This window comes from Geotrypetes seraphini, chromosome 7 (assembly GCF_902459505.1).
Source record: "Geotrypetes seraphini chromosome 7, aGeoSer1.1, whole genome shotgun sequence".
NCBI classification, from domain to species: Eukaryota; Metazoa; Chordata; class Amphibia; order Gymnophiona; family Dermophiidae; genus Geotrypetes; species Geotrypetes seraphini.
The window spans coordinates 67,456,828-67,472,957 of record NC_047090.1 but is presented as its reverse complement, the minus strand read 5'-3'; the positions used below and the strand labels follow the sequence as shown (position 1 = coordinate 67,472,957).

General features: G+C 41.9%; 1 protein-coding gene across 3 annotated transcripts in view; it reads left to right on the top strand.

Moving 5' to 3' along the window:
• Positions 1-16,130, top strand: part of STK38L (serine/threonine kinase 38 like) — a 129,612-nt gene that overhangs the window by 25,867 nt on the left and 87,615 nt on the right. For all 3 annotated transcript variants that reach the window (XM_033951983.1, XM_033951981.1, XM_033951982.1), the window contains exons 3-5: positions 763-814; positions 12,594-12,716; positions 15,374-15,457. In XM_033951983.1, the coding sequence (XP_033807874.1) occupies positions 763-814; positions 12,594-12,716; positions 15,374-15,457 (259 nt within the window). The remainder of the gene's footprint in view (positions 1-762; positions 815-12,593; positions 12,717-15,373; positions 15,458-16,130) is intronic.

The following is a 16,130-nucleotide window of genomic DNA, read 5'->3' as shown; positions in this document are numbered from 1 at the left end:
ATGACACCCACATCTTTTTCTTGCTGACTCCCAAGGGGTATAAACATTAACCAGAGTTCTGGTGATTTAAAATATTGTATAGCAGCAAAGCCACTCTAGTAGTTTGTTTCCACCATTTTTAGTTGAATATACCGTATATATATATATACCTGTTCATTTATCACTGCTGTGCATTTCCAATTCTGACATTACATAATGTTGTTGTTGCCAATTGTCCTTTTTACTCATACCTGCTTATTTGTGGCCTGCTAGGAGTAATACTGACGTTATACACAGAGGGCCACATGAAAGGTTACCCACTCTTGTTCTTTCCAATCGAGTAGAGAATCCTGTTTTCTCTCCTACACAGAATAATTTCTTCTATGATGTTTTTTAAATTATAATGGCAATTTTACCTAGTAGCTGGGAGGGGGGAGAGAGGATTTCTTTATGGTGCTAATTTAAAAGTGGGGTGGAGGGGGGGTTGAGGGGGGAAAGGGTATGTGATATGATGGTGGGCCTAATGCAAGTGGAAATGTCTGTTTGGATTGCCCTCCATAATTAGCTTGCCCTACTTTTGTTGCCCTAAATATTTCTGTCTAGAGACTCCACTGTCTATGTAGAGACCCCTTGTTAATTAGCTACTTTACTATCTCTGGGCATAAAGCAAAGCTGACATTAATTCTTGGAAATTGAGTAAAAAGTACTGGTTTACATCGATGCTGCAGGCAGTTTGACCATTATTTTTATATAGGGTGCAATAATATTTCTCTGTATTTCTAGGCAGAAAAAGCTAGAAATAGCCATGGAAGAAGAAGGCCTTCCAGATGAAGAGGTAATTATGGCTAGAGATAGCTGTTAATGATTTTGATTTCTGAAAGCAGCTGGATCACATGACATGCTTTAACATGAACATGATTTCCTAATATGGCTGCCGACTGATCAGGCTGAGCAACACGCACTAAGAGTTTGCTCTAATCACTTTTCTATTAGCAAAATTACCTTCTGGTTTATGTTGCCAAAGCAGAGAGGAAGGAGTTCGGCTGGGGCCTCGCGGAGCTCTGCAGGTTTTGGTAACATCGAGGAACTCTTGTGGCGAATGCAAGTGCCTGCCCCCCCATTCCCATTGTTGGAGACGTTCCTCCTGGACGGAGGTGGTCTCCTTGGGATTTGACAATACTCTCAATCCTGACACTAGAGCGCCGTCCCCACGCACTCGGGGCACCAGCTCCCCGCGGATGGAGGAGCACTCGGATGTTCGAGCGCTACCCATTCTGGAGGCCGGAGAGAACAGAGAAGGGAGTGTGGAGCCAGACTCTACAATTGGAGGAGAGTTCGGGTGTGGAACCTGAGGTGGTAGTAACGACTGGGTTCGGATGAACCCAGGATAGCTAACAGCGGGGGAAATAGCAGCTGGAGAGGAATTCAACTTAAAGCTTCATTTACCTCAAGTCCAGAAACCCTGAGAGGTAACACTACAGTCTATTTGGGACCTTGTGGCAAATCTGCCAACTTTGTTTAAATCTTTTTATTAAGAAAGTATCCAAATGCCATAGCAAACAATAACAGTATATGCTTTTCACAAATACAATCAACCGTTACAATTGAACAGCAACCAATCCTACCACCTCCCTCCATCCTCTCTTTCACCAAGGGAGCAGCAGCAGCAGCACTAGCAGTGAGAACATGTACAGGGGGTCTCGCCTGACAAATATGAAGAAACAAAGAAGCAGAAAAACATAATTACAAGTAAAGGCCTCCCACCTGCCCAGTTCGGGCATCTAGGAGGACATCAACCACACCAAGTCCAATCTGTTTCCGTATATAAAGGTACAATGTCATACAAAAAGGAGTCCAACAGTGCGCAAACAGCCAGCCCTTCCTATCTGCCAACTTTAATAAATCCTCATTTTCAATGTTTGGATGAGTAAATGAAAGCTCAGGCAATAGACATTAAGAACGTACAAACTGAAATGGCTGATTCCAAACCCTGTTTGGGTAATATGAATCAGGAAATAACTTTGTCCAAAAAGGTTCAAGAAACTTTGATTATTTATTTATTTATTTATTTAGATTTTTATCCCGTCCTCCCAGTAGCTCAGAACGGTCTACAAGTGAACATACACAATTGAGGGTAATTAGACATATAAGAAGTGCAACAGGTTTGGATGATTGGACTTACAAGACTGTGATGTGAGTTTAAGTACAGGCAATACAGCAATTTAAGAGTAGAGTTCAAATATAAGTAGTTAGTTTAAGTACAGTTATGTGAGATTAGGTAGTTGTGTAGTTTAAGTACAGTTAAGTGAGATTAGGTACAGTTTGTCAGAGGATAGACTAAGAGATGACTGTACTGGAATTTAGGGGGAAGGTAGGAGAGAGGAGAGGGGGTGCTTAAGGGGGGGGAGAGATAGAGGTGATCTTTAGTTGAAGAGGAGGGTCTTTAAGAAGAAAATTAGAATCCTTGAAGAACTTTTCTTGAAGTAATAATATAAGATTGGTTAACTTCCCTAGGAGTACCATGGTTACTCCAAGGGAAATGTTGAAGAGGTATATGTTAGAGGTTTTGGAAATTACAGAGGATGTTTTACCCCCTCTAACACAGGTTTATTATTTTCTTACCAAATTGCAGAATCAGCAGCAAGAAATTGCTCATGATTTGAATGTATCTACATTGCTTGAGCTCTCTGATAGTCGTTAATAACTGTGACTTTACTATTAATGGTGGTTCTGGCGCTGGACAAAAATTGGTTTATGAAAATTTTCTTTAAAAACAAGCGGAAGGAATTCTTAGGGTTAAAAACACAAATGTATCCAGATTTGGCCAGGAATACCCAGAGGCGCTGGAGAGAATTTCTCTTGTTAAAACCTGGAGTGTTAGCTTTGGGGATGACATTTTATTTGCGTCACCCTTGTAAATGTGTTGTATACTATTCTTCTCAAAAGTATGTCTTTTTTGAACCCTTCCAGCTGACAACTTTCCTATCACTATCACGACTGGAAAAGGAGAAAGATAAAATCTAAGCTTTAAGCCCTAAGTTAAAGTAGAGTTGTAATGGGGCATTCTTGAGTTCAACCAGATTAGCCTTGTTTCTTGCTTCTTTTTTGTTCTATTTCTTAAATCCCGTTATATTAAGTCTTAGATCTCAGTTTGGTTGAGGACTTGAGTTGAATTTAAGCATGTATTTTTTATTCTTTGTTTCAAATATTATATTTTCTGTGTAAAGCTTAATCTGCTTCCTGTACAAGTTTATACTTGATTGTGTTAATTGAAAATTATAAATACATATTTTAAAAAAACCAAACAAACATGAACATGAGATCAGAACTGTATGCTGTTTTTCCTTTATATTCAGTTAACAGTATTTACATTGACTTTAACAAACAGAACACCTAATCTGAGGGGTGGGCTATCATGGTCTCCAAGGGCCACAACCTAGTTGTGTTTTCAAGATTTCCACAATAAATACAAGGTATGACAATTAAGTTTGCGTACTCATCCTAGAAAAAGTGCTACATACCTCATTACTGAATATCACTATGGTCACCTTCGAAGTACTCCCCTCGGGAAGCTATACACCAATGTCAGTGCCCAGTCCACCCTTCAAAGCAATTTTGGAACTTTCTTTCTGGAATGCCCATCAGAGCTGTCGTTGCATTACCCTTGATGTCCTTGATGTTCTGAATGTCATCAAAATGTTTCCCTTTCAATGTTTCCTTATCTTCACGTAAAGAAAAAGTCATTAGGGGGTCAGATCAGGTGAGTAGGGAAGGTGTTCCAATAGTTATTTGTTTTCTGGCTTAAAAATAAAAAAAACTCCCTCAGACAGTGCTGTGTGAGCTGGTGCATTGTCTTGATGCAAGAGCCATGGTTGTTGAGAAAAAGTTAATGTTTTCATCTAACTTTTTCACCCTTTTCAGCACTTCCAAATAGTAAACTTGGTTTACTGTTTGTCCAGTTGATACAAATTCATAATAAACAATCCCTCTGATATCAAAGAAGGTTAGCAACATTGTTTTGATACTTGATTTGGACTGGTGAAACTTCTATGGTCATGGAGAATTGGCCAATTTCCATTATGTACTTTGACGCTTTGTTTCAGGGTCATATTGCTACACCCATGTTTCATCACCAGTGATAACACAACCCAAAATATTGTCTTGCCTCTCCTAAAGTTCTTGGCGAACTTTGACTCTCCTTTGTTTTTATTCATCAGTGAGCTCCTTCGGGACCATTTTTGCACACATCTTTCTTATGCCAAGATTTTCAGTTAAGATTTTCATGTTTCTCTGTTGATATTTACTTGGTCTGTTATGCTTCTTACAGTCAGCCAACGATTTTGATTCACAATTCGATGAATTTTTGCAATGTTTTTTTTCAGTTCTGCTCATTATTGGCCACCCTGACCTTTCTTCATAAGTGACATTTTCTGTCCCCTAAGAAATACATTTAATCCATTTGTACACTGCCATTATCTTCATGGCATTATCCCCATAAACTTGGACTAACATGTCCCTGATATCACTTCCACTCTTGCCAAGTTTAACAAGAAATTTAATGTTTGTTACGCTAATTCAAGCTCTGACATTTTCACGACATCACACAAAAACACAGCAACAATAATTGAACACCACTCAGCAAGACACAACTCTGATTCACTGATATACCAAGGTTATGAAACCTTACCGAGTTGTTTGTACAGTGCTGCCAACATAAGTGCATGGAGGCAAGTTCATGAACTTAATTGTCAGACCTCGTATACATGATATTGATTTTCATAGACCATCTCCATTGTATGCAGATATCTCATGCATATTCATTGTGGAAATATTGAAAACGTGACTGGGTTGTGGCCCTTGGACTATGGTTACCAACCACTGCCTTATCTGTTATACTGTTTACCATGTTGTCTTTATTATTCTTTGGTCAGTTTTCAGACAAAGTCCATAGGTACTGAAAGCAAGCCTTTCAGAAATTTTATAAAAGTCAGTAAACTGGAGAAAAGATTTTAAAGCTAGAAAAAGAAAGAACGAGAGGGCAATACAGATTTGTTTGAATAACTAATAGGTTACAACATATTTTATATTTGCCGCATTTGCTGGCATATAGGAAGTACTTTTTCCCCTCAAAATACGCTTAAAATATGGGGTGCGTCTTATGTGCCGGTAATTAAAATTATGAGTTTAAATTTCAGTCAGTCTAAAACTTCTGGTTTGTATTAATATACTGTCCCTTTGTTTCTTCTCTCTCTCTGTCTCTTTCTCTCTGTCTGTCTGTCTCTCTGTCTCCGTCTCTCTCTCTCTGTCTGTGTCTGTCTGTCTGAGTCTGTCTCTCTCTCTCTCTCTGTCTGTGTCTGTCTGTCTGAGTCCGTCTGTCTGTCTGAGTCCGTCTGTCTGTCTGAGTCCGTCTGAGTCCGTCTGTCTCTCTGTCTGAGTCTGTCTCTCTCTCTGTCTCTCTCTCTCTGTCTGAGTCTGTCTCTCTCTCTGTCTCTCTCTCTCTCTGTCTGTGTCTGTCTCTCTGTCTCTCTCTCTCTGTCTGTGTCTGTCTCTCTGTGTCTGTTTGTCTCTCTGTCTGTGTCTGTCTCTCTGTGTCTGTTTGTCTCTCTGTCTGTGTCTGTCTCTCTGTGTCTGTTTGTCTCTCTGTCTGTGTCTCTGTCTGTGTCTGTCTCACATGTACACGCGCATCACGTTGTTTTGCTCTCTAGGACACTGAGTAGCAATATTCCATGCTACTGATACAGGGCAAGCAGTGGTTTCCCCCCATGTCTTTCTCAATAACAGACTATGGACTTTTCCTCCAGGAACTTGTCCAAACTTTTCTTAAAACCAGCTACGCTATCAACTCTTACCACACCATTAAATGATGCTGTCACTCAAATGATGAATTTTACATTTTAATTACAGCTACCAAGGAAGGCTTTGGTGCCTTCATTGCTAAAACCTGGATAAGCCCAGAAAATGGATACTTAAATTCCCATATGATTGAGAATATGGATGTATCATATATTGTGTATGCAGACTACATTCAAATATTCTGGCTGTTCTTTGAGGATAGGGAGAAGATTACAGCAAGCGCTATTGTGGGACACAGAGAGAGGAAAGTGGTTGTGGACAAACTGAAACCTAACCTAGTTAAAAAAATGTATTATAGGCAGTCTCTGAGTTACAAATGTCCAACTTACCATGAACTGGAATCTGCGAAGGTTGTGGGTCCATGAAAAGATAGGAGAAGAAGGGAAAAGAAGAAAAAAGAAGAAAAGAAGCAGGGAGTGATAGAAAAGAAGCGAGGGGGGAGAGTTCAAAAAAGTTTTACATAGTAACATAGTAGATGACGGCAGATAAAGACCCAAACGGTCCATCCAGTCTGCCCAACCTGATTCAATTTAAATTTTTAAATTTTTTCTTCTTAGCTATTTCTGGGCAAGAATCCAAAGCTCTACCCGGTACTATGCTTGGGTTCCTACTGCCAAAATCTCCGTTAAAACCTACTCCAGCCCATCTACACCCTCCCAGCCATTGAAGCCCTCCCTAGCCCATCCTCCACCAAATGGCCATATACAGACACAGACCGTGCAAGTCTACCCAGTACTAGCCTTAGTTCAATTTTTAATATTATTTTCTGATTCTAGATCCTCTGTGTTCATCCCACACTTCTTTGAACTCAGTCACAGTTTGAACTCATTCCAGGCATCCGCCACCCTCTCCGTAAAGTAGAATTTCCTAACATTGCCTTTGAATCTACCACCCCTCAACCTCAAATTATGTCCTCTGGTTTTACCATTTTCCTTTCTCTGGAAAAGATTATGTTCTACGTTAATACCCTTCAAGTATTTGAACGTCTGTATCATATCTCCCCTGTCTCTCCTTTCCTCTAGGGCACAGGTGTCAAAGTCGGTCCTCGAGGGCTGGAATCCAGTCGGGTTTTCAGGATTTCCCCAATGAATATGCATGAGATATATATGTGCATGCACTGCTTTCAATGCATATTCATTGGGGAAATCCTGAAAACCCGACTGGATTACGGCCCTCGAGGAGGGACTTTGACACCCTTGCAAGTCTAGGGTATACATATTCAGGGCTTCCAGTCTCTCCTCATACGTCTTTTGGCGCAAGCCTCCTATCATTTTCGTCGCCCTCCTCTGGACTGCTTCAAGTCTTCTTACGTCCTTCGCCAGATACGGTCTCCAAAACTGAACACAATACTCCAAGTGGGGCCTTACCAATGACCTGTACAGGGGCATCAACACCTTCTTCTTTCTACTGGCTATGCCTCTCTTTATACAGCCCAGCATCCTTCTGGCAGCAGCCACTTCCTTGTCACACTGTTTTTTCGCCTTTAGATCTTGTGAGAGAGCCGTGATAAATTACCCAAAATTGGTTGAAAAACTTTGTGGGGAGGTTGCAATGAATAGCCCAGAATTGGTTGGAAAACAAAGGTAAAAAATAGCACCCTAAGTTGCGCACTAAGGAGTTCGTTACCAAATGTAAGTCTCTGCCTAGTGAGCATGGAGTGATTTTAAAGGATGCGCAGACAGCAATAAATACTCCTCTGTAGCTGCATACAGCATTCACCGCTTTCAATGTGTGTGTATGTATATGTATATATATATATATATATATATATATATATATATATATATATAGAAACACAATTTATCAGTTGAAGTCCGAGTACCCACATAAATATAATCTCGTCACACATTGACTCCTGACGCAGGCCCGTTTGGGGTCGAAACACAATCATGTTGAGTCTTTAGACTCAAACGAGATTGAACACAATCTCACCATTGACCATTGCTCACCTTTGTTGGTTTTTTCAGTTTGTGAAGGTAGCATCTCCTGTACTTTCTGTGAGATTTTGTTTAGGATAAGGAGGCAATTTTAAGACTCTATTTCAGACAGACTATTATGTTTATGGGAGAGAAGATTAGCATTTTTCCAGATGTCTCCAGGTGGACACAACAGAGAAGAAAAAATTTTTTAGCTATGACATGAGGTGTTGATTTGGGGGGGCAAGGTTTTAATTAAGGTTTCCTTGTAAATGTATATTGTATCTGGATAATACAATATCTTTTTTTATTTTTTTTTTTTTTAACTAGTTATGTAGATTTTTGGATGGGCGGGCATCCAGTAACTAGAACTGAATTCAGTATGAACAGGGATTATATTAGATTGCAATTAGGAATGTGGGGGGGGATTTTTTCCTAGTATCTCGTATGTTTATTAGCTTCGCATTTCTTTTTATAACCATCCCTCCCCCCCCCCCCCCCCCCCCCCCAAAGTTATGTGGTATATTATGTCATTGTATTATGTGTGATTATTTATTTGGTTTCTTTTTTCTTTGTATACATTGGGATAATCATTGGCTGTTTTTCCTGTACAAAGTGTTTTTCTTTGTGTATAATTGAAAGTATATAAATAAAGAAGAAAAATTTAATGTGGCAAAATTAATGTGGACAAATGCAAAGTTATGCACATTGGAAAGAAAAACCCAAATCATAGTTACCTGATGCTATGGTCCTCCTTGGGAATCAATGCCCAGGAATAAGATCTAGGTGTCATTGTAGACAATATGCTGAAATTTTCTGCCCAATGTGCAGCAGGGGCCAAAAAAGTAAACAAGACACTAGGAATTATTATGAAAGCGATGTTAAATAAGATGAAAAATGCTACGTATAATGCCTCTGTATCGCTCCATGGTGCAACACCAGCTTGAGTATTGTATTAAATTATGGTTGCCAAAATATCTCAAAAAAGATATAGCAGAATAGAAAATGTTCAAAAAAGAGTGACCAGAGTGATAAAGGGGACTGAAACTCTTCTCATATGAGGAAAAGCTAAAGAAGTTAGAGCTCATCAGCTTGGAAAAGAGAAGGCAGAAGGGGGGGGGGGGGGGATATGATTTAGTTTGTCAAAATCCTGAGTGCTGTAAAACAGGTAAAAGTGAATGTCTTTCAAAAGGTACAAAGACACTCAATGAAGTTACATGGAAATACCTTTAAAACAAATAGGAGGAAATATTTTTTCACTCAAAAAATAGTTAAGCTCTGGAACTTATTTGATTAACATATTTGGGTCCCCAAAAAAAGGTTTGGACAAGTTCCTGAAGGAAAAGACCATAGACTGCTATTGAGACATGGGGGAAGCAACTGCTTACCCTGGGATTGGTAGCATGAAATGATGCTACTATTTGGGTTTCTGACAGGTACTTGTGACCTGGATTGGCCACTGTTGGAAACAGAATACTGGGCTAGATGGACCATTGCTCTGACTAAGTATGGCTGTTCTTATGTTTGAGTGTGTTGGTTATTAACCCCCCCCCCCCCCACACACACACACAATAACCCCCTCCACTAAAAAACTAGATTTGCTTGTTGCATCATCTTCTGATTTGTTGATGGACAAATATACACCTAGGCTTCTGCTGTGGTAGTTTTTTTGGTCCATGGTACATTAATTTTCTTCTTCAGGCTCTTAGGGAGAGAGTGTTAAACTCCCCTTCCCCCTATTTGAGGAGTTGCATTCGATTGGCACATCTTAGGGATTTAAGGCGAGCAATGATTCTTTATTGGGATCAGCCACTTACTTGTAGTGATCTTTTACTAATTCAAAGGAATGCAGATTTTCCACTAGGGAGTGATGTGGTGGTTAATGAGCTTCCAAGAGGATGGATCCTTGATAACTTATCCAGTAAGATATTATGCTGGTCCGAGAACATATATTGAGTATTTACAGATGAAGCACTGTATAGGTTCCATGAATTCCCAAGTGTTAACTAAGCAGCTTGGAGAAACTATTAGGAATTTTTTTGAGGATATTTCATCAGAATACCCTTCAGTGTCCTAATTATATGATGCACTTTATTCCCCCTTCTTGTTTGGTAGCTAAATTTGGGCTTCCTTTGGGCTCTTTCAATGTGGTTGAATTAATGCACAGGGTTCCCCATTTAGCCTATTGTGTTGTCATGAGGGAGTTCTAATTTAGGATGATTTACAAATCCTGTTTTGCCCAGACAGAACATTATAGATTGGGATTAGTGAATACTTCTATATGCACTAAATGTCATTTGGCAAGAAACACTCTTGGATACACATTGTGGATAAGCACTTTAGTTTTACAGTTTTGAGATTCATTTATTGGTTATCTAGAATGTATTCTTGGCCAAGTAATTAGCCTATGCCCTGGGCATTTTTTATTTGGGGAAATTGGACACTTTTTCTGTATCAGGCAAAGGTTTGAGGGTACTCCTATATTAGCTAAGGTACTAAAGCTTATGGAGTTGTAGGATGTCAGGCGCACTTTTTTAAAAGGAGGAAGGTTTATTGACTTGGCATTGCTATATTCAGTGTCTGTCTCTGCGAGTGTGGAGCCTATTGGTTAACACTTTTTATAGGGCCTTTGAATTTTCATCAGGGTAGCTAGCAGCTCATGTGCACTACAAAAGTACTATTTAGAGGTCGCTGAGAGAAGAATAGAAGGGAAGGTACTTTAGATCACAGTTCTTCAACCGCCGGTCCGCGGACCGGTACCGGCCGCTGAAAATTCCTGCCGGTCCGCGCAGGGCCGGCGAGATGGACGCTGTTAAATTTCCTGCCCTGGTGGTGTTCGGGGAAATCTTCTGTTCCTCCCAGCCTCGGGCAATCAAGACAGGCTGCTGACGTTGGGCACTCCCTCTGAGTCTCGCCTATGCGGAAACAGGAAGTTGAAACAAAATAGGCGGGACTCAGAGAGAGAAGGTCCCGACGTCAGCATCCTGTCTTGATCGCGGCCCCTGCCGAGTCGCCGAAGAGGGCCGCGGGGAAGCGGCAAGTAGAAGGGAGATGGTCAGCGTGCGCGGTGGGGGGCAGCGTGTGGATTGGGGCCATCAGCAGCGTCTGTGCTGAGAGTCTGCCCACGTGCAGGATGCGGCGGATAGGGGCCTCCGGCTCGTCTTGGGCGGCAGGGCCTGCGATGCAAAGCTGTTTTTGCCGGCTTGGGAGGGGGGGTCGCGAATGTGCAGGGACCCTTCAACAGTGGCTGTCTCCTCTCCTAGCAGTTTTGTACTTACCAGGGCAGTGATTCACTTTGGCAACTTCCCCTTCCTCAGAGGCAGCAACGACCCAAGGCTGCCTAAGGAAATCACTGCTGCAGGCAAGTACTGAGAGCTGCTGGAAGGAGAGGAAGCCACTGTTGGAGGCTGGGAAGCTGATGGATAAAGGGAGATCTACTACTGGACCTGGAGGGAGGTAGAAGGAGAGATGCTGCTGGGAGGGGAAGAGGGAAAGGGATGGGAAGAGAGCTACTGTTGGATAGGAGGGAAGGGAGAAGGTAAAAAGGAAGGAAACAGCTGGCAGGGAGATTAGAGGAGGGAAAGGGGAGAGACAAGAATGAGAAAGTAGAGAGAGATTGATGCTGGAAAGGGGGTCAGCAGAGAAATGAGAGAGGGATAAATATGCTAGATCTGGTGTAGGAGAGATAAAAATGAAGAAAGCAGTGAAGCTGGAATGAATGATGTAAAAAGGAGAGAGGAGGCACAGGCTGGATGGAAAGGAGAAAGGGGCATCGAAAGAAGTCAGATACATATGGAAGGAGGAGAGGCCAGACAGTGGATGGAACGGGCAGATGCTGGAAGGAAGAGTGGAAAGAAGATGAAAGCAGAGACCACAAAAGGTAGAAAAAAATAATTGTATTTCTATTTTGTCATTACAATATATCAGATTTGAAATATATATCCTGCTAGAGACATAACTGGGGACTGCAAAGCCTAACACTATTCCTATCATGTGTGACTGCAGTATTCTGTTATGATATTTCTGTGTAGCATTCTGTAATAATTGGCTTGTTCAGTTTTCTTGATAGTAGAGGGGATATATGTGAAGGGGAGGAGAGACAGGGGTTTTGTTGGTCCTTGCTCTGAATATTTATATTTATAAAATGACAATTGTACAGAATATTGTTTCTTTTTATACTTTAATAAAATACGTTCAATATAAAATCATAACTGAGGCTTGTGCAGATGGGATCAGATGGTTTGCGGGGACCGAGCTTGCGGAGACGGGGCGAAAATGTGTTTTTTATTTCGGTCTTAGTAGTTTGCCGGTCCACAAAATAATTATTTTATTTCTGCCGGTCCACGGGTGTAAAAAGGTTGAAGAACACTGCTTTAGATCACTATCTTGTTACCTCTTTAAACATGAGGTCTGTAAGAGTCCAAGCCTTGTGTGCTTCTAACCCTTAGGTAGGATATAAGGTTATAGGAAAAGGGGACAGAGCAAGGCTAGTTTGCTGGGTGTGTGTTAGAGATATCAAGAAAACATATTTGAGAACAAATCAGATGGTGGTTATACTGTTTTGTATGTTTGCCAGAGAGGGTTCAGTAGGATGAGGAGTTGGTTTGAGTGGTTACATTTCTTGTTGAATTACTTTAAAATTCTTGCTAGTCAATTGTTGGGGGTTCTTGCTTTCTTTTTCTATAATTTTGTATCTGTTGGTTTGGTTTATAATTTTGCTGTTTTGTCAATACAATTTTTAAAACATTTTTTTCACTTTTTTATTTTGGGGGGGAATTTGGGCTAGGCTGTAATATTTTAAATTATTCTCACATGGAGTTTAATTTTTTTTTAAATGTTTTATAGAAAAAGCTTCGGAGGTCACAACATGCACGTAAAGAAACAGAATTTCTTCGACTGAAGAGAACACGACTTGGACTGGATGACTTTGAATCTTTAAAAGTAATTGGAAGAGGTGCCTTTGGTGAGGTTTGTATATCTGAAATAAAATGATTTGGTATTTGGAATGTCCATCTTAGAATATTGTGGGAGCAAACTTGTAAAGATTGTTTGTTTTTTTCTATGTGTAAGTCATGCTGTCATAAAATTGAATAGGGGGTGTACATTTGTAAAAATTCTTTGGCCAGAGCTAGAGATAAATTGCAATGTAGATGTGTAATTTATAAGGGGGGGAAAGGTATGAGGACTTGTATACCACCTTTTTGTGGCTTTGGTATTTCGAAGCCTACATTCAAAGCAGTGGACACTGGAGGATTAAGGGCTAGATTCACAAAGCAAACCGATTGTGTACCGATCGGTTTGCGACCCCTTTGTGACCCGATTTTACTCCGGCCCGATTCACTTACCTCTCTGCTGATCCAATTCTGATCCGCACATGCAAATGAGGGGAACAGCATGCAAAGTAGGCAGGGATGCGATTCACAAAACCAACTGGGCTGGCCGATCAACTCAAGAAGCGACTGCTGGGGACCAGTCGTAAACGTCCTTTCTGACTCTCCAGCTCAATTGCTGCCCTGTTTTCTGCCCGCCCTGCTCTCTGCTGCCTTTACTCCTCTCGCCGCCCTGCTCTCTGCCCTTCTCATGCCTTTCAGCCCTGCCTCGCCGCCCTGCTCTCAGCCCTAAATCCAAACTACCCCTGCTCTCTGCTGCCCAGACTGATCTCTGCTACCCCGACTCTCCTGCTCTCTGCCTCCTTCCCCGCAGAGAAGGCAGCAGAGAGCAGAAGAGTCAGGGCCAGTGAGTTTGAGGCTGCTGCTGCCAGGGATCGCCCTTCAAGAGAGTCGGCCCCCCCAAAAAAAACAAACCCATAACAGAGCAGAAACGAACAAGAATGCATGCGTAGACCATCTACAACAGCGGTCTCAAACACGCGGCCCACGGTCTGGACTGGATAATTCCTTCCTTTTGGAGCAGTAGCGGGTCTGGCCGGTTCGTTCCGTTCAAAGCCACGGGTTGGCGGCTCCTTGCGCTATTCGCTCCTGCATCGGAAGCCTTTCTGACATCACAACATCAGAGAGGCTTCAGATGCAGGCGCGGATCTCGCAAGGAGCTGCCACCCGCGGCTTTGAATGGAATGAGCCGGCCAGACATGCTGCTGCTCCAGTGGCGTACCAAGGGGGAAGCGGTCCGCACAACTGGTCACCCTCCACTGTTCTTCATAGAGTGCGGCTCGCGGCCCGTCTAGAGCAGGGGTGCCCAACTGCTTCCCTTCCCTTCTCACCGCCGGCACCATGCTCTATGATCTCTCTGCTTCTCTCGCCGCCCGACCTCAATTCTGACGTCGGGAGGAGGTTCTGGCTAGCCAATCGCTGCCTGGCTGCCCGGAACGTCCTTTCCGACGTTAGAATTGACGTCGGGCGGCGAGAGTTGGTTGGCCCCGTGGAGATCTCGGCCTGTTCCCGATGGCGCCAGCAGTAGCCTATTCCTCGGCGGCGGTGGCATGGGGGAGGGCAGGAAGGAAGAAAGAAAGAAGGGGGGGCAGGGAGCCAGAAGGAAAGAAGGGGGGGGACAGGGAGCCAGAAGGAAAAAAGAAAGAAAGGGGGGGGGGGACAAGGAGCCAGAAACAAAGCAAAAAATGGGACAAGGAATCAGAGAAAGACAGACATAGAAAAAGAAAGAAAAAGTTGGAGGAGGGAATGAGGTCTGGAGGAGAGGAAGAATACAGGAGGCTGAAAGAAGAGAAGAAATATTGGATGCACAGTCAGAAGAATAAAGTGCAACCAGAGACTGATGAAATTACCAAACTAAGGTAGGAAAATGATTTTATTTTCAATTTAGTAATAGAAATGTGCCAGTTTTGAGAAAGAAAAGATATTAAACTTTAAATGTGAGTGCTGCAGAAAAAATAGAGCACTTGGAGGGCCGCAGAAAAAATAGTTAATGTCTTATTAAAAAATGACAATTTTGCATAAGGTAAAACTGTTAAAGGAAAGTTTTATAAACTATAAAGAGTTTAACCTCATGCAAAATTGTCATTTCTTTAATAAGACATTAACTATTTTTTTCTGCGGCCCTCCAAGTACCTACAAATCCAAAATGTGGCCCCGTAAAGGGTTTGAGTTTCAGACCACTGGTCTACAGGGAAAGCAAATGGTCTGCGCATACATCTGGATCACATACTTATGATCCATGTCGGTGGATGGGGGCGTTCCTCCGATCGCCCCCATTAGAATATTGCTGGTTTCTGAATCCATCAGATCTGTCTAGATCGGACACGATCGGGCAGGTTAGTGAATCTAGCCCTAAGTGACTTGCCCAGGGTCACAAGGAGCAGCACTGGGATTTTATTTCACAACCTCTGGGTGCAGAGGCAGCAGCTCTACCAGTGAGCCACACCTTCCCCTTCATAGAGTATGTACACAGATATACTCCTTTGGAGTTGGTATAAATTTTTGTGTGAGAATTTGTACACTATTAGGGCTAGTTATGAGTGCCTGGTTTTTGTTTGGGTTTTTTTTAAGTACTTATGTTGCCTTTTTAAGATTGTTGTGTGTGGTGTGTTTGTGTGTTTTTTTTTTTTTTTAATAATTTCTTTTAGATAGGCATTCTGTTATGAAATTAGCCCTTTTATGTTTTGAGATGAATGGAATACTCACCAATGTTTTTTCAAATGATTTGCATTTCAGGTACGTCTTGTTCAGAAGAAAGATACTGGGCATATCTATGCAATGAAGATATTAAGAAAATCTGATATGCTTGAGAAGGAGCAGGTGAGAAACTTGAGATGAGCTGTGGCCATTGGTTCAAATGTTGGCTTCATCAAACTGGAAAGAACCACATTTAGGTCCCAGATGACAGGTGGAGGCTTGAGAGGTGATTTCACTTTGAAAGTCCTTTCATGAATCTGGAGTCCAAAGGATGAACCATAAGAGGTTTTCCCTCAATTGGCATGTGAAAAGATGTAGTAGCACTGAGATGGACTCTGATAGATGTAGACTTGAGACCAGAGTTAGATAAATGAAGTAGATAATCCAACACCAATTCCACTGCCAGTGAAGTGGGATCATGATGATGAAGAAGACACCAAGAAGAGAACCTAGTCCACTTTTGTTGATAACATTTTTGAGTGGCTGGTTTCCTGGAAGCATCAATAATATGTCAAACAGACTGAGAGAGATGTAAGGTGGATGAATTCAGCCTGAAAGAAACCAAGCTGTCAGGTGTAATGATTGCAGGTTGGGATGTAGAAGAGATTCCTGATGCTGAGTAAGCAGAGTAGGAAAAACTGGAAGATGTATTGGTTCCCTGGAGCTGAGCTGAAGTAGAAGGGAGAACCAATGCTGCCTGGGTCACCAAGGAGCAATGAGGATCATGGTGGCTGTCTCTCATTTGAGTTTTAACAGAGTCCTCAACATGAGAGGAATTGGAGGGAATGCATATAGA